The sequence below is a fragment of the Chiloscyllium plagiosum genome, chromosome 23 (assembly GCF_004010195.1).
Source record: "Chiloscyllium plagiosum isolate BGI_BamShark_2017 chromosome 23, ASM401019v2, whole genome shotgun sequence".
NCBI classification, from domain to species: domain Eukaryota; kingdom Metazoa; phylum Chordata; class Chondrichthyes; order Orectolobiformes; family Hemiscylliidae; genus Chiloscyllium; species Chiloscyllium plagiosum.
The window spans coordinates 48,807,446-48,826,340 of NC_057732.1; the positions used below are offsets into that span (position 1 = coordinate 48,807,446).

Below are 18,895 nucleotides of genomic sequence, written 5' to 3' on the forward strand. Positions count from 1 at the left end.
AAACAAAGAACAGCCAGGGGATTCCTAGAAGCATGGCACTCATCCACAAACTCCATCAACAAACACATCGACCTGGACCCAATATACCGGCCACTACTGCGGACAGCTGAAACTGACAACCGGAAGCGGCAGGGACAGGCCACTATAAATGCCGGAGGAAACACCACAGAAGCGCTTCACAGGAGGCTCCCAAGCACTGAGGATGTCACCTAGACAGGGGACGAAACGTTTGCAACAAAAATTTCCAGCTCGGCGAACAGAACCACAACAATGATTATGGATCCTGACAACATTCTGGAAATAGTATTATAGGTGTATGCATTCAAATGAGCTATACCATTATTCAAGCTGTTCCAGCAAAAGCTACAACACTGGTGATGTGTAAAATTACATAAACCAGAAAAAGCATGGCACAGTCCAGGCAACTGCTATCCCATTACCTTAAGAGCAATGGAAGATGTGGTCAAAGTGTTATGGGAAGGAAATCTTTGTGGATGCTGGAAATGGGGAAATGTACAGCATTTAAGAAGCATAGGAAGAGTTCAGAGAGATATGGGCCAAATGCTGGTTAATGGGACTATGTCAGATTGGGATGTCTGGTCAGCGCAGGTGAGTTGAACTGAAAGGTCTATTTCCATGCTGTTTTACTCAATGACACCAGACCTGCTGAGCTGTTCAGGCATTTTCTGTGCTTGGTTCCAATCATGCAATCTTTATTTGGTCTGATATAGCTGAGAGTCCAATGCAGATGATCTTCAAGTGCCCTCTGGGTAATTCAGGATAAGCAATAAAGAATGACCTTGCCGGAGATGCTCACATTCCCTCCACGAATGAAAAGAAGAAGCATTGACTCAGTAAAAACATGTGAACTGACACTCCGTTTGGGTTCCAGCTTGGCCAATTAGCTCTGATTTCATTGCAGCTTTGGCCCAACATAGATAAAAGATCTAAGCGCAGCATATGACTGAATTAGCTATCAAGGATCTCAACCAAAACTAGTGTCAAAGGGAATTAGAGAGAGAACCCTCCACTCATCACAGCTAGACTTAGCACTAAGGAAGGTGGCTATAATTGTTGCAAGTTGGTCACCTTAATCCCAGGATATCGCTGCAGGAGTAGAGTACTTGTCCGAACCATCTTCAGCTGCTCCAATCATAAGGCTAAAAGCAGGAATGTTTGCTGATGATTGCAAAATAATCAATATCATCTGCAATGCTTCAGGTGCTGAAGGAGGCCATGCACATATGCATCAAGATCAGGCAAGCAACATTTATACCATATGAACCCTCAAAAAAGAGAAAACCTAAATATCTCCCCAGAACATTAGAGGCACTGGCACCATTAACATTCTGGGGATATTGACCAGAAACTGAATTGCAACAGCCATATAAATATTGTGGCAACAAAGCATATCAGAAATCATTTTGTGACAAGTAATTTACCTCCTGACTCCCTAAAACATGTCTGCCATATAGATGGCACAAGTCAGGAATATGCACTTTCCACATGTCTGGATGACTGCAGCTCCACTAACCCCCAAAAAGATTGACACTAGCCAGCATGAAGCATCACACTTAAATAGCATCCCATCCACCATCTTAAACATTCATTCCCTCTACCAATGCACGGGGTAATAATGTATGCCTACTACAAGATACTTTGTAGTTACTCACCAAGGCTCTTTCAATAGCACCCACCAAATTCCTGACTTCTTCAATCTAGAAGGCAAACAGCAGCAGATACATAGGAAACACCACCCTTCCAAGACACATACCATGTTGACTTGGAGCTTGTTGTGAAGTTGGGTAGAGGAATAGTAGATTGGAAGACAGCAAGTTAGAACTTGGTGTGTGTAAAATTGTACAATGCTAGGGGTGGGAAGCATAGTGTGGTCCTTTTAAAAGATGATTTTTTTTCTGTGCTTAGAGTTAAAATGGATGTCTGGCAGCAGCTTGAGTTTGCCAGTACAGAGAGCCCAAACTGAAATATTTGTATTGAAAGGCCATACAGTTAGCAGGCCAAGTATCAGTCTTCATCAAGACAACAGATTTTGAATTTAGTCAATAAATTTGAAGAATGTAGATACCTGAAACCTATTCAATTTAAATCTGATGGTTTTCACAATATAGGACCAATCCTATGTAAGAAATATGGTTATGTCTTCACTGGTATAAAAGAAGGGGGCAGTTGGACAAAGACCCCAGTGTTAACTGCCTTCTGCCAGAGCTAAGAGCCCTCAGCTCTCAAGCAAGAAACTGGCTGTCATAGGGTCATCCAAGTATTTGAAAAAGTACCACCTCAAAAATAACAGCACCAATGATGGAAAAAGGCGCTCCTGACCAAATAATCAGAGGAAGCGTTCCTGACAGAAGAATTAGAGGAGGCATTCCTGATAGAAGACTTGACAGAAGAAGGCACAAAACTTTAACTGAGACATAATTTTGAAAGACTAATTTGTTTTATTCGGAAATACCAATTAGAAGGAATTTGTTCAGTTTGATAACAGTTTAGCTAATTTGCTCACTGTTGGATTTAAGTAAAATTAATTGTTGCTTGGTGATTTTAGAGTGAGTGTTAGAGATTTTTTATTTAACCACTAGAAGTTGTTGAAAGCAGGTTACGCCACTTTTCACACTTCGTTTACAGATAATAGGGCAAGGTGCTCCTCTTGGGGTATTTCGATTCTAGTTTTCACAAGGGAGACAACATCCTCTTTATAATGATTTGGAGATGCTGGTGTTGGACTGGGGTACACAAAGTTAAAAATCACACAACACCAGGTTATAGTCCAACAGGTTTAATTGGAAGCACACTAGCTTTCGGAGCGATGCTCTTCATCAGGTGACAATCACCTGATGAAGGAGCATTGCTCCGAAAGCTAGTGTGCTTCCAATTAAACCTGTTAGACTATAACCTGGTGTTGCGTAATTTTTAACTTCCTCTTTATAACAGAGCTAAACTTTATAACATTGCCAAAAGCATTGTGGGAATACTTACATGATACTGCTGGGCTCAGGGCTGTGGGCGCCACTTCCTTCCAAAAGCAAATGTCAATAGAAAATAAATGCTGGATTAACCAGCAATGTCCACATCATGTAAAACTCTAAATTAAATAAAAAGAATTTCTAACTGCTTGTGTAAACATAACAAGTCTCTCTAGATCTTATTGCAAACTAATTAAGGAATGGAACCTGAAAAGGGTAAAGATTGGCAAGGCAATGCTAGAACAAAAAGTCTTGAGAATACTTATTGAAATAAGACTGAGAGAGTGTCAAACAAATTAAACATTTCGAATTATGTGATAAAATGAAAGTATAGACAAACTCAAAGAAATAATGAAAAACTGAAACAATTTTGTATTTGCATGCATGTAAAGTGATTGACCAATAAAAAAAACTTAGAGCATGACTTATCCACACTCAGTAACTACGATCTATTAAACTATGTGCTCTGTTTTACACCGGTCACAGTTAATCAGTAACAATCACTATTCACAGTGATAAAAATGTTTAACATATTATCTAATGCCTCTCTAAAGTGCACTAACTGGCCATCAGAAGATTACAGTAACTTTTTAAAAATTTCCTGTTGGATAAAAAGGAATCAAATGCATCAGGTCATGAAATTCTGCATACTCTGCTCGGACCTCTAGGTTATTTTGTGTAGTATATTTAAAACAATAGCTGCATCAGTTCAATGGTACATCTTTTGGAATAGGTTGAAATCTGTAATTCATCTTATCTTCAACAAAACATTCACATTTGACTCACAAAATTGTACAACATACAACATTATGCAATATTTCTATTAAGTATTGTTAAGTTGACAGTAGCTTTAAGCTACCTTCTCTCATGCCAATAACTTATACCAGTGACAATTATTTAATGTATTCCTGAGTATAACTGATAAAACTAAAGGGAGTATTTTAACCATTTGGTGCAAGTGTGAACTGTTTCACCAGAGTCCTTCTTTGCCAAACTCATATCCGTCCTGATGAAGGGCTTTTGGCCGAAACGTAGATTTTCCTGCTCCTCGGAAGCTGCCTGACCGGCTGTGCTTTTCCAACACCACTCTAATCTAGACTCTGATTTTCAGCATCTGCAGTCCTCACTTTTGCCTAATCCAAACTCATAACATGCCATGTGACTCCATCAGTGTAAGAGTAGGACCTATATAGATTATAAATTTGATTTCCAATATGCAAAGTACTCAAAAATGGATGAACCTCGAAATTACTGTGGGTGACATGAGCCTAATGTGCTTGTACGGAGTTATTTTGCCCACTGTTTAAGGGCAATTGGCCTTTTGAATCTGCTCCACCATTCAATATGATTATGGCTGATCATCCAATTCAGTCCCCTGTTCCTGCTTTCTCCCCATACCCTTTGATTCCTTTAGCCCTAAGATCTATACCTCACTCCTTCTTGAAAACATTTGGCCTTAACTGTTTTCTGCGAAAGAGAATTCCACAGGCTCATCACTCTCTGGGTGAAGAAACTTCTCCTCATCTCAGTGGCATACCACATATCTTTAGACTGTGGCCTCTTGCTCTGGACTCTCCGGCAATCATGTCTATTCCTGTTAGGATTGTGAAGTCCTAACTGATTCAGTATCTCTTTGTACTTTAGTGTTGCCATCCCAGGAATCAGTCTGATAAACCCTTTGTTGCACTTCCTCCATAGCCAGCACATGCTTCCTCAGATAAGGAGACCAAAAGTGCATACAATATTCAGGTGTGGTCTCACCAAGGTCTGAACAATTGCAGCAAGACATCTTTGCTCCTGAACTCAAACACTCTCTCTATGAAGGCCTATCATTTATTTCATTTGCCTTCTTATCATGTTTATTTTCAATTACTGGTATACAAGGATGCCCAAGTCTCATTGTACCTTCCCCTTTTCCAATCTATTGCCATTGAAGTAATTTTTGCTACCAAAGTGGATAACCTCACATTTATGCAAATGATACTTCATCTATCATGCACTTGTCCACTTACCCAAATCAGAGTGAAACATCTTTGCACCCTGCTCACAATTCGCCTTCCCACCCAACTTTGTATCGTTCATTACATTTCCATATAACATAAATGGAAATCAATTTTGCATTAAAAAGCCTTATGTCAGGCCTTCAAATCTTTTCAGCTTCACAGGTATTTACTTACTGATAAATCACTATGTTCTAGTATAGAATTCTCTTTCAATATTTTCAGATTTTTAAGCAGATGGTAACAATGACATTTAAGAATACAGCACAGGATAGAAACTCATAGTTACACATTAAGTCACAACTTGGTGCACTAAGATTGCAAGTGATAAAAGTGTACTAACAGGGCCGACTTCCTAAAATTTAAATGACAGTCATAATCTTATATTTGCCTCAATGCTTTGTACGAAAGTCAACAAAACATGAAGCTATCAAGATCAGCTATGCCTGAAATGCTACAAAAGGCCAGATTTCCAAATGTTTAAAAGAATAAAAAGCATGGAAAGCAGTAGCAAATTAACTAGCCCACATTGATATGTTCACTTACAGGTGAAAAATAATGCAGTGCTTGTTAAACTCTTGACATACGCATTCAGAATACAGGTTTGCAAACTTTCACTTATGTTCTTCATACTTAAATGTTCTTTCCGCTGTTGATATAATCACCGCTGTTAGTTTGGATCCTGATATCCATTTAAATCCAATGTTACTTTTCAGTAAGAATGTAAAAACATAGGATCTACCAGCAATTATGAGCTTCAACTGTACATGTGAACAAGGGGTTTTTAATGTTCAGTTACTCCAGTCCTCTACCTCACACCAACGTAAGCTCTGCCATGGCAAAACATTCAAAATACAAAACATTCATCACTGCTCAATCATACTTACAATTAGTTCCAGAAAACAACTCTAAGATGCAGCCAGACTCAATCTATTTTGACTGGGATGCACAGCTGGAGAGCTACATCTCAGTCAGCACTGTCCTGATGGCAGTAAAGTCTAATCACACAAAATACACAGGTGAAACTCAACAGTTGCTGAGCATGCAATAGACAATTCTTCAGTGATTAACATTTAGCTGTGAGCTACTACTGTGCTGACCACCCTGCTGAATGAAAAATCCTTCCTTTATTGAATACCGCAGGGCAATGAAGTGAACCATAGCCACGAAAGAACTAGGACAACCCGACAGAAAGAAACAGAAACAACTCTCACCTTCAGTGACCTGAAATGTATAATGGCAACTCCTGTTTAGAATTGCAAATGAATTGCTGTCTTTGAATCTAAAAGATAAAATCAGTTACACCCAGCACACTGCAAAATGGATTATGAAGTGAATGGGTAAACGTATGGAAAAAAAGTGACCTCCATTTGACTGTGAAGCACAAAATGGAAAGTAATAATAGCTGAATACTTCTTTGAAAACTATAAAGCCTGTCTTACACATTTGTGAAATAACTACTGATGTTTTCTGCCAAATCTGTTATTTTCCTTAAAGTAATAAATGATTACTAAAGCATGATGTTTATCAATTTAAAATGCATTTCTTAAGAAAATATAAAGAAAATGCAAAATCAATTTTGACGTTTTTTTCTTGAGATGTGGGCAATGGTAATAATTCCATGTTTATTGGTTATCCCTTAGGCAAGGATAGTTCACATCCTGATTTCTCATAATGAAATCAATTATAATAATACATATTGAGATATGAAAAAACAATGCTATGCCTACAAAATTGTTAACTGACTTCACTTAAATGTTAAAAAAAATCATTCTGGTTCCTTGAAAGAAGGGTTTTCCAGGTAGTGTATAAACTCCCAGTTAAACGTTGCATGCATGAGCAACCAAGAAATTTAATAGTAATGAATCATGTCAAAACCAATTATAGAAACTACGTGCACCAAATGTTGGCAGTTCTTTGTGGCCTTTGAGTTGTGTTACACTGGTTTAATTCATTTGCCCACACAAGAGGTAAGCTGGATGCTACTTGAGTTGTGTGTGAAGAATCATCTGTCAAAAATCAGTGTTCTACAATGCATTGTTCCCTTTCACTGGGTTACATCTGGGTGTCCAACATAACTAAAGACACAGAAACAGCATCTGAGAGAAATTTTTAAAAAGCTGTATGAAAGACCCAGTCGTTAGTAACGACACCAGCATCCCTAAACATTTATGTATGCCTTGTTACTTCTTATCCTTCTTCATTCCAATGAGAAAAGTCCTAACTCCCTCAACGTCTCTTCATAAAACATGCCCTCTAGTCCAGGCAGTATTCTGGCAAATTTCCTCTGCACCTTCTCTAAAACTTCCACATCCTTCCTATATTTTGACAACCAGAACTGAACACAATATTCAAAGTATGGTCCAACCAGGTCTCTACAGAGCTGCACATAACCTTGAGGCTATTAAACTCAATCCCTCTGCTAATGAAAGTCAACACAGCATACGCCTTCTTGACAACCCTATCAACGTGGGTAGCAACTTTGAGGGATCTATGAACATGGACTCCAAAAACACTCTGTTCCTGCACACTGCCAAGAATCCTGCCTTTAATCCTGTGTTAGGCATTCAAATTCAACCTTCCAAAGTGAATCACTTCACACTTTTCCACGTTAAGTTCCATCTGCCACTTCTCAGCCTAGTTCTGCACCCTGTCAATGTTCCACTGCAACCTACAACAGGCCTCCACAGTGTCTACCATTCCACCAACCTTCATGTCATCAGCAGACATACTAACTCACCCTTCCTCATCCAAGTCATTTATAAAAGTCACGAAGAGCAGAGGTCCCAGAACCAATCCCTGCCGAACAGCACTGGTCAATAAGCACCAGGCTGAATACTTTCCATCTACCACTACCCTTTGTCTTCTAGGGGCCAGCCAATTCTGTATCCAGACAGTCAGATTTCCCTGTATCCCATGCCTCCTTACTTTCTGAATGAGCCTACCATGGGCAATCTTATCAAATGCCTTGCTAAAATCCATGAACACCACATCCACTGCTTTACCTTCATCAATGTGTTTTGACATATCCTCACTGAGTTAGATATAACGCAAAACTGTACTTCTCCAGCAATTCCATTAAAAGTCATCTAAAATTGGATCTAATCACAACATCAGAATATGATCCATTTGTCATATTGAGGATTTCTGCATTAGCTTAATATTTCATTCTTCAGAATGCACTAATGCACAACCTGCCATTATTCCGTTCCTTTCTCTCTGAAGGAATGATGGTAATCAGAGTAAGAAATGCAGCTGGGTCAAGAAGAGATGAAAGGAAGCAAGACAATACTCTGTCGGAGGAGGAAGAAAAAAAGAGAAAGGGAACATAGGTTTTACAATATAAACTACCTATTATATAAAGTTTCCAGCCCCAAAATCATGTATTTGCATTTAATCAACAAAGATGATGACGCTCCTTCCAAACAGGACATGTTACACTCACATTAGCAGTCAGCCTCAATTTTTCATTCTACAAATGGTTAATTTACCACTATCTTAAAACCAGGCACAAGGGATCAAGCTGTGTTGCAAAGATTTGCTGTAGTTTAAGACATGCCCATCCTTTGCATTGGATGCCTACAATATTTCAAAATACCATTCATCCATAATGACGTCATTATACTCTATTTGTAAGCTGACTTCTGTTTTTAGATGGATACTTCATTGCATAAAATGTTAATTTATATATTGGCATTTATCTGACATTGACTAACGGTGCAACGACAATAATAACCCTTGAAGTCCTCAACTAGTTGCTAATGTCTCACTACATCTGGCCTTATTGCTACTTTCTGACCTCACCTCTTCCGTCTATTTTCATTCCGTAAGCAAGATTAGGGGTGAGCCTTCAACACTTAGCTGAATATTATAAATGCATTACATGCTGCACCTATTATTCAGAGTTATAGTGCACATGCAATGCTCATTTTTCAAAGGCTGGTCTCCCTCTTAGCACCAAAGTAGAAAGCTGAGGAAAAGAAGCATTGTATTTGCCTAAAATTGAGATTGATCTCAGAACAGGTGCAGAACAACTGGTCATTTACAGATCTAAGATGAGCAGGATGGGAGTTTAAGAGCAAGACAAATATTAATAGTGGAACTAAAATTTTAGGTCTTTACATTTGCAATGAAAAATGCAGCAATTTTATTCCTGCAAAAAAAAAACAAGAACAACTTGGAAACATTAAATGCATAACAGGTGGTTTAGTATCTGAAACAGGTTGTGTTAGCATTACGGGTGTGATCTTTTTCAGTTCAGAAGGCTCACAGTTGAGTGCTATTTAAGCTGCTGATAACCTGTTTTCATTTTTAGCATTTTCTGCTTTTACTTCAGAATGTATGATTTTTCTATTGTTACATTTTCACAGTCTACCAAATGAACTTATTAAAGGATAGAAAGTTATAAATGAATTATAAGCCAGCAATCCCACCAAGGGGTTCAGATAACATCAAACTGTTAAAGACGATAGTGGTATTTCATTTTTATAAATTTGCATTTTTTTTTAATGTGTAGTGGTCCAGTTGACATGGAGGTTCTCCCAAAGTCATTTGAATTTGAAAAGAGTAGCTTGTGATTGAGGACAAAAGGGACATTAACAGTTTTATGGTGTACATCATGACGGTATAATGGATCTTGTCAGTAACTTAATATGGCGGCAAGCCTTTGGGAAATATTATAATATACTGAGTATTCAGATGCTATGTTTTTCCTCCAACCTAGTGGTAAACTGTCCTTACGCACAGTATTCAGGAGCAATCCTGTACACAATAAAAGCTGAGGATGCGCATGAAGTCACGATAAATATTGTAGCAACAATGCACAAATTTTTAACTTAATTTAAATCTTAGGATTGGTAAGAAAGAACAACCTTACCACTTCAGTGATTTGTTTTGCTTTAATTGCACAGTTTTATAATTAGACCAAGTAGCTTTATGTTTCAAAGTTTACACACAATCATAATAGCTCTGTTACAAATTTGTTGCAAATGTAATCCAATTGTCTTTTTAATAATGCAAAGTACAGCATAATTCTTGATCAGTATTAACTGGTGCTTTAACACTAGTCTGTTGAAATGTGAGGTTCCTGAGGCAGACATGCCTCCGTCTATTGACTCTGCTTACATCAGTTCCTCCACTGAATGCACTGCAAATTGATCGCTTGCTGCTCCCAGGAGCATTTTCAAGCCTCTCACTGCCATTTCACTTTAGCAAATTATGCTTAATTTCATTGTATTTGACCACGCAATGAAATTTACTCTAACTGGACACTTCCTTCGACCATGACAGGCTTTGTGGCAGCGTCCCTTTCTCATTGGTTTATCAGCACATTTATCAGTGCATTTTTACCAGCGCCAGCTCTATGAGGCATAACAGCATTCTCAATACTTTGTTTGTATTCCGCAGACTGGCCTTTACATTCAGTGCTATTACTGTTACTTTTATATGTTACTAAATGAACTCCTGACTGCACTGCAACGTAATCTTCCACCCACATTTTATGTTGCGATTAAATCCTATCTTCTAGCTCCTTTGGTAATAGAAAACTGCACTGTACCATTACATTAATAAAGTAATTCTAGTCTCTAACATATTTACTTGCTATAGCAGTGCAGTGCCAAACATCATGAACATTATATTTCAATTCTCCAGCATGATCTTTGAACACTAAGGATTCAAAAAAAAATCTTTAGCTACATTATTAACTACATGCCCTTGCTGCTCAATCCACAATACTGATGACACAGTCAGTGAGACAGGTGGTCTATCATGATATACTTTAGTTATAGATATAATACTCTATATTGTGGAAATTGAATTTCTCAGATTACTGATTAAACTTCTTCTGTGAACATTGTCCTTTATGATGAATATAACATATAAATCAGAATCCCCTCCCTGGAGTCAAATTGACTAAAAATACGTTAAAACACTTACATAGAAAAATTAGAATTGAAATCACAACTGATACAAGTGAGTAGTTTCAAATCTCAATTTCAAGGTTGCTCAACCTTTGCTCTTACAGTTTACGCCACTCAAACCCCTCAACAAATCACTTTCAGGATCCTTGTCATGCTTTTTTTTTATGTATTATTAGTAAAGATTTGTTTCAGAAAAACAGGTAGTGAAAGACTGCAGCAAAAATATTATTCCCACAAAGTCTCAATTGGTATTCAGATGAAAAGTACAATTTTTGACCTGCAGTGTACAAATCAAAAAAGAAATAAGAAGAAACCTCGGCCTGTTTAATCATTAACAATCAATTTATCCGCAAACTAGAATGCTTTAGTAAACAAATATTAGAAATATCATCGAGTAATGTCACTTACAGTTCTACAGCATCAGCAAAATAATTTGGCCTGAACTATTTCAATCTGCATTGTTATACTGGTCAGAATAGCTTTGCTCCGTATACTGGATTAAAAATCTAGTTTCATCCCACTGCAAAGTTTCCAGCCCAAAATGTTGCTGACACACAAGTATGAAAGTCATTAAATGGATCAGTTATCCTTTTTAAAATGTAAAAGCTATTTTTCTTTTCAATAACGATTTAAGAATGTGATCAGTTTGATGTATTAAAGGACTCCATAGTTCTGTTTCACATTAAGAACACCTGAGAGTTTCAGATGAGACTTTGTCCAGACACCTATTTTCGCACAAAGTTTATTTGCCGAGTAAACAATTGAGGAAGCCATATCCTTTAAATAAAAAGCAATAAAAAATTGTATGAGTTCCAATGTACTTACTACTGACAAAGCACCATTGAAACCTAAAGGTTGGAGTCACACCCAAAAAATAAGATGCATTTCAGTAGAAATCAGTTTCATTGTTCTATTTTAATTCAGACAGCATATGAACACTGTGCTGAAAAAAATCCTTCAAATTTGTATGCTGAACATTTTGCAGCTCTGCAACCAAAATTACAATTATGTATGCTGTAGAAGTTGTTTCTAAATTTGTTTTGGGGGATTACTTGATAGGCTACCATTTAATGACTATCCCTAATTGCCTTTAAGGTGATGGAGAGTTGAGTTATTGAAATTCTTCAGTATACATCAGTCAGGTGCAATTAGGAAGGAGGTCTAGGATTTTAATCCAGCAACAGCAAACTAACGGTGATACATTTCTAAGTCAGAATGCTGTTGAGGGCTTGAAAATGTTGGCGATCTCACAAGTCTGATGCTAAAGTTCTTCTAAGTGTTAGAAGGTGCAGGTTTGGAAGCTGTTGTCAAAGGTCCTTTGGCAAATTGATGCATTGCATCTTATAGAAGACATACAGTCTGTGTTGATGCTGTTCAAGCTGATTTTTTTTTGTCTGGATGGTAATTTACAAACCAAGCTTCTAAGAAAGCAGTGTTGGTACTGGAACTTTAGCAACTGTTTATTTGTGATTCACTTTGGAGTGTTGTGGATTCTACAATCAACTGTAACTTAATTTTCATCACCATAAACAGGGTTTTGTGCTTTCATTCATTGAAGACAAAAATAGCACAGCATGTGAGTTGTCAGTAATACAGCAGGGTTACTACTTTGCAGGTAAAGACACAATTGATTTCAACTATAGACCTGATGTCATTTAACATTGATACTCACATCCAATTTCGTTTAGTTATGTCCTGTCTCAATTGGTTTCCTTCAGAGGTTATGGTAGGAGCCACTAATTATCTCACCAAAGAGATGTCTGATATGGTTCACTCAAGTCACATTTGCAAATTCTATCTATCTGGTCCAGAGCCTATCTAGCTGTCTGATGCCTGAGACTGAGGCTTTGACTGGTTCCCGGTTTTGATTCTAAGTCACCAGATGTTTATCACATATTTTCTGAAACCAGAGATGGAAATTAGTAGAGAGAGAGGGGATATGTCCCAAAATGCAGACAGTAGTTCAAAATTCTCCAAGTAAATTAACTTGCTGGTACCAACAAAGGTAGTGCTCTGCAAAGTTTACAATGTTGTAACTCTCCATGTATAAAGTCATTGCCAGTCTGATTTGATACTGACTGACTGACTGTAATGACATAGAAACTGATCTAGTTTTACACTCCTGAAAAATGCTAGATGTCATTTCACTGTCTGTGTCAATTAAAATACAACAGAGGAACGCTATATGGAAGAGTTATTCCACATGGACTTCTTACAATTCAATTTTCCTCCATATGTTGATTATTACGCTCTTTATATGTGATGATTGAACTTCACTGAGAAAATTTATCTAATTGATACAGATCAAAAATACATACTAACGTTACTTATTAAAAAACAGATGTAGCTGTCCTCTTTAGTCAGTCTTAAGGTGCTGTCCTTTTTAATATCCAGTAAGAAACATATATTTTGTCCTATTAATTATAACCTTCCTCTGCAGACCTATCTTTTCAGCTTTCAAACTTACTGTAGCACAGCAGTAGATCATGTGGAACTCACTATCTCTCTCTCTCTCTCCACCCCCCCCTCCCCCCCACAACCCCCCCCCCCCATTAGAATAATGATTGACATTTTTTTCCAGTCATTCTTACCATCAGAAGGCATCAGAGAACGGCTGAGTAAACAGGAGAACATAATTAGCACTCAATTTTCTGGCTTTTATTGCCTCCAGATCAGCATCCAGTATTAAGCAAGGTAATGATCACTGCTGAACTCCATGAAGACTGACAGATGACAACAGTTGAGCCAGTTTAAACTAAAATGGCTGAAAGATGGCAAGGAAGGAAGAATTAATAAGATTCTTACAATCTACCTTTGGAGAACATAGTATTTTGCACAGAATGCTTTCCCTTATACTTTACCTTCTACTTAAGCTAAAAGAAATAAGTATAAAAGGACCAGAACAAACAGTTCTTTCATCTTTACACTCCCAATGAAATTCTCTAAATATGTAATCCATATGCTGGGTTGTCCGAAAAAGAAACAAAGACTCAGCTGTTTTCTAAAATACATCATATCCATATATTTTTTCAAAATAAAATTCAGTTAATACAATAAAGCTAACATTCACTTTGAAAAAGCCAATATAATCTTAGTTACAGAATTCTGATGGAATAGTAGGGCGTAAGGAGATGCTCTAAGGATGAAGAAACTGAAATAGACAAGGGGCTTCAAAACATATCAATTCATACATACAATTCAACGGATCTCAAACATAAGTGGAGAAAAGTCAGGTTGAAGCTTTGATAAATCCAAAGAGATTTCTACATTGCGAATATATTTATGCAAAATATTACAGCATTGCCTGGCAAAGTTATTTATGTCACATTATATTGCACGTGAAGAGAAATACTTGAAGTTACTGCTGATAGTTAGGGATTACTGATTTTAGTTAGGGAACTACTTCCCAAGAAACAGTTTTTTAATACTGTTGTGCTGCTAGTATTTCAAATTCATCTTTTTGGCACTGCAAAGAAAACGTAAAGCTCCGACAACAGCACTGAAAGGACTTGGTACAAGCAGGTCAATGTAAGTGCAGCTGTACAGAAGTCAGGCAGAAACTTGTATTTTACAATGTGGAATTCTCTAAAATTTGTAAGGGTCCAGACAGGCCAGCCATTTGGATATCAAAGGTGAAGAGTTCAAACTGCCCACATAAGGATAGAATATCAGCATTACCCAATCACTTCTGTTTCAATGGCATAATTCTTGGTAGAGTGTGGAGTATAAGAGGTTCAAATGCCTGAGGTTTGTGCCTTTTTAAACAGATACATTCATGTTCGTCCTGATTCCATAGACGGAGGGAAAAGTTAACAAAAACACCACTTTCCATAATCTACTTCATTGGAGGTGATGGGAGAGAATCAAAAAATGGGGTGGGTCAAGTAGTGATAAACTATAAACAACAGTTGAAACAATCAAAAATATGTAGAATTGTTGGCTGCAATGAGAAAGGGCTGAAGGGTTCACAATACTAACAATGCATAGCTTAGTCACAGTACTTGTTTTACAAAGGCATGTAAACTATTTGGATAGATTCTGTTATCAGTTTTCCTAAGGGAGAACAGCTAAACTGATTTCTTTGACCCTCTTAACTCTCTGCTCTCATGGGAACCAATTCAATTGTAATCTCACATTCAGTCAGGTTGACCAGCTATGTAGAGATGGTTAAACTGTTATATCAAGGTAATTGGGAAGAGTCAGTATAGTTTTGTTTAAGGAAAATCACATTTAATCATTTTATTGGAATTCTTTGAGGGTGCAATATGCATTGTAGATAAAGAGAAGCTGGTAGATGCATTATATTTGGATTTCAAGACAGTATTTGACAAGGTACCACATCAAAGGTTCTTGCAGAAAGTAATAGCTTGTGGTATAGTGGGTAACACACAGCATGGATAGAAGATTGGCTGGCTGACAGAAAACAAAAAGAATGCAGAAATGGGTCAATGTTTGGTTGGATGTAATGAGTAAGGTCCTATAGGGTCTGCGCTGGCACCTCAATATTCTACAATTTATATCAATGACTTAGATAAGGGGAGCAAAGATATGGCAGCTAAATTCAGAGATGACACCAAGCTAGTTAGTGTGTTGTGAAAAAGTCAAGGATATACTGATATAAATAGGTTGAGTGAGTGGGCAAAAATCTGGGAGATGGCATGTATTGTGGGAAAATATGAAATAGTTCACTTTGGCAAGAAGAATAAAAAAAATTGAAATAGAGAATGACATAAATAGGACGATTTTAGTGGGATATGGGCCAAGTACTGGGAAATGGGACTAGATTAGGTTAGGCTATCTGATCGGCATTGACGAGTTGGACCAAAGGGTCTGTTTCCGTGCTGTACATCTCTATGACTACAGAATTCCTAAGTGGAAGGGGATCTAGATGTTCTGGTGCATGAGTCACAAAAGGTTAGTATATAGGTACAGCATGTAGTCAAGAACGCTAATTGTGCGCTCTCTTTTATTATGAGAGGAAATTGAAATAACTCCAGAGAGGCTGGTATCCCATCACCAAGTCATCCTTGATTTATATGGAGAGAGTCCTTGACACTAATCCAGTTCCCTCATGAGCCAGATCTGAGACTGAACAGGATGTCTGACATTCCTAATCTTATTTGTCAGCCGAGGCTCCCTGATTGGACCAGAATAACAGTCCCAATCAAGGAGCTCATATTCTACGAGATCCACTGGCTAACCTCTTTACAATCACTACAGAAATAAAAGTAACAATGTTATGCGTCAATTATAAAGGGGAGATACTCAAGATGTCAAAGGGTCAAAATTTTAGGGTCAAGATGAAAGAATGAATCAAAAAATCCAGAGTTCCTTGGGTATCACAGGATATATAAGATTATATAAGGAATAAAGAGGAAGCTTATGGTGGATACCGAAAGTTCAAAACATAGATGCGCGTGAAGAGTTTAGAATATGCAGGGGACTACCTTGAAAAGAAAGTGAAGAAGGGAAAGAAAAAACATTGGCAGGTAGCATTAAGGAAAACCCAAAGGCAATTTAAAACTATATTGGGGCAAGAAAATACTAGGGAAAGAGTAGGGACCAAAGTGGCAATGTATGTGTAGGGCACAGTGAAAGTTTGAATGAGTACTTTGCTTCTGCAATTACTGTAGAGAAGAATGATGCAGTTTTAGAAATCAGGGCTTGGACTGTGATATGCTTGAATAAATCAGTATTGAGAGGAAGTTGGTGGTTTATTTTCCTATATAGTCAACAGATAATGACAGCTGTTTGTAAACACAGCCAAGCAATTGTGGAAGTACCTGTAGAACATACGGGATGGGGGTGGGGGCGGCAGACTAGCACCAAGTAAATCCAAATTTTCATCCAGAAGGGTACCCATGAACATTTTCCAGCAGCTATCCATGGATCAGGAGCACATCAAAAGGAGACTTTTCTCCTCTTTCACTCAAGAATGGGGAGTTCCACTTCGTAATTTCAAGTCAATTCTAACCTGATTCCTTGTTGTAGTACATTGTACATTTACATACTCAACCGCTATGATTATTTCTCCACCTGCAAAGTTGGCAGAAATGGCTCTGAGCAGTGGGTTGTTAACTAGACCTTGTTATTAAGCTTTGTAAAGAGTTAAAGTAATTAAATGGGATTGATTTTGTAATTTCAAATATGAGCAGAATTGTTGTTGCACTGTACCATTTCACCCATTTGTAAAGTACTCACACAAGAAAAATAATTCCATTGTTAAACAACAACAATATTATATTGGTTTATGAAAAAAGAAGAATTTACATCCACCAGCATTAATGTAGCATAACACCCTAAGGCACATTCACAAAAGAGTGAAGAAAGTAATTGGATATCAAGTCCTGTAGTAAGTGACAGCAAAGATAAGGAAGATAACTGAAGCAAAGGTCAAAAAGGTTAGGTTTGAAGGTGGGCAGAGTTGAAGAACAGCAAAGAAGTATGACAAGTTGACAATGGTGAAGTACAAAAGTACTTGAGATACACTGGGTGCATAAAATCAGTAGCAGTGTCATTTCAAACTAGATCTAAATGAATTTATGTCACCATGGAGGACGATACAAGATTGAACACTTTTCATAGTGGAGGATGGAATAGTAATAGTGGCATTAATGGACAATATCTAATTTTGGGTGAACATTCAGGTAGGAAAAGTCTAGGTGGTTATCTTTGCATAGACACTTATATAATCTGATCTCTGGTATAAAGGAGACATGGCAAACACACCAAGTTACAATACAATATATCTTTCCTTTGTACAGACGCATCAAGTACTTTAATATTATGATATAAAGAGGGAGGAGCTGTCCAGAGTTGATTGGAAGGGAAACCTAGCAAGGAATTATTTGGTATAATCAAATGAACTGCACAGTTTTAGTTAAGTTAGCAACTAAATATTTTCTAATGTTTTAAATTTAGGGATATAAGCTTATTTTTATATCCAAGTTGACTACAATAGAAGTGGTGGCACAAGAGATATGGTTCTTTGCTTTTCTGCTTAGGGTTGGGTTGTATGAGCACCAAAGCTGTAACTCTATTCACCACATTAGGCTAAGTGGAAATAATGAAATTAAATCATATTGCACCAAATATGTGGCAATCTGTAAAAAAAGAAGTGGTGCAACATTCATGAAGAATGGCTCCACCGTCAGCCAACAGGCTAAAAATAAACGTGTAGATTCTAGCGAACTGCATTTTCAACAATAGGATAATTACAATAAAGGAGTGTAAACAATGGGAGATCCAAGAAAATATCTAGTTAGACTATTCGTGGATCATTATTGCGAGTCCTTCCTGCAATTTAAAAGCTAAGAACACACACTTAACAAAATATTACTTGTCAATTGCAAACAAGTTATTGTGAGACAACCAATTGGTTTGTTGTGTCAACTAAAAGGCTTGAAGTAAACTTAAAGTAACAAAGATGAGATTTGATATTTGTTGCTCATTCTTTTTGGAGGAACAAGATTTTTCCCATCAATCATACTAATGCCATGAATGGTAAAGTCTGTGATATGGACCTACTGTCACTGGCAACCATGCTGTCAATGTTCAAGAACAAAAACAGAAATAGCTGGAAAAACTCAGCAGGTCTGGTTGCATCTGTAGAGAGAAAACAAAATTAACATTTTGTGTCCAATTATCCCTCTTCAGAACAGAAATGTGAATGTTCGAACTTCTTCCACCTTTTTAATCCCATGGAATCGAACATAAATTTTCGAAGCAAAAGATTAATTCATTTATCATTGTCATCCTGGTCTCTCTCATAACAATTAGGATTTAAAACATTTAAACCCAGGCTAAGACCATTGCAAAATGTGGTGTAAATTTACCAAATAACACACTTTTATTAGCTCAGTAGCTTCCACGTTTTGAAAGTGTTTATGTATAAATACAGAGCTGAAAATGTGTTGCTGGAAAAGCGCAGCAGGTCAGGCAGCATCCAAGGAACAGGAGAATCGACGTTTTGGGCATAAGCCCCTATCAC

General features: G+C 37.4%; 1 protein-coding gene across 2 annotated transcripts in view; it reads right to left on the minus strand.

Moving 5' to 3' along the window:
• Positions 1-18,895, minus strand: part of taf3 (TAF3 RNA polymerase II, TATA box binding protein (TBP)-associated facto) — a 167,226-nt gene that overhangs the window by 100,403 nt on the left and 47,928 nt on the right. The window contains exon 1 of one of the 2 annotated variants that reach the window (XM_043714115.1): positions 13,497-13,524. The exons of the other annotated variant lie outside the window; for it this stretch is intronic. Coding sequence (XP_043570050.1) covers positions 13,497-13,509 — 13 coding nt within the window. The 5' untranslated portion in view covers positions 13,510-13,524. Of the gene's footprint in view, positions 1-13,496; positions 13,525-18,895 lie in introns of those variants that run through there. 2 annotated transcript variants of the gene reach the window in all.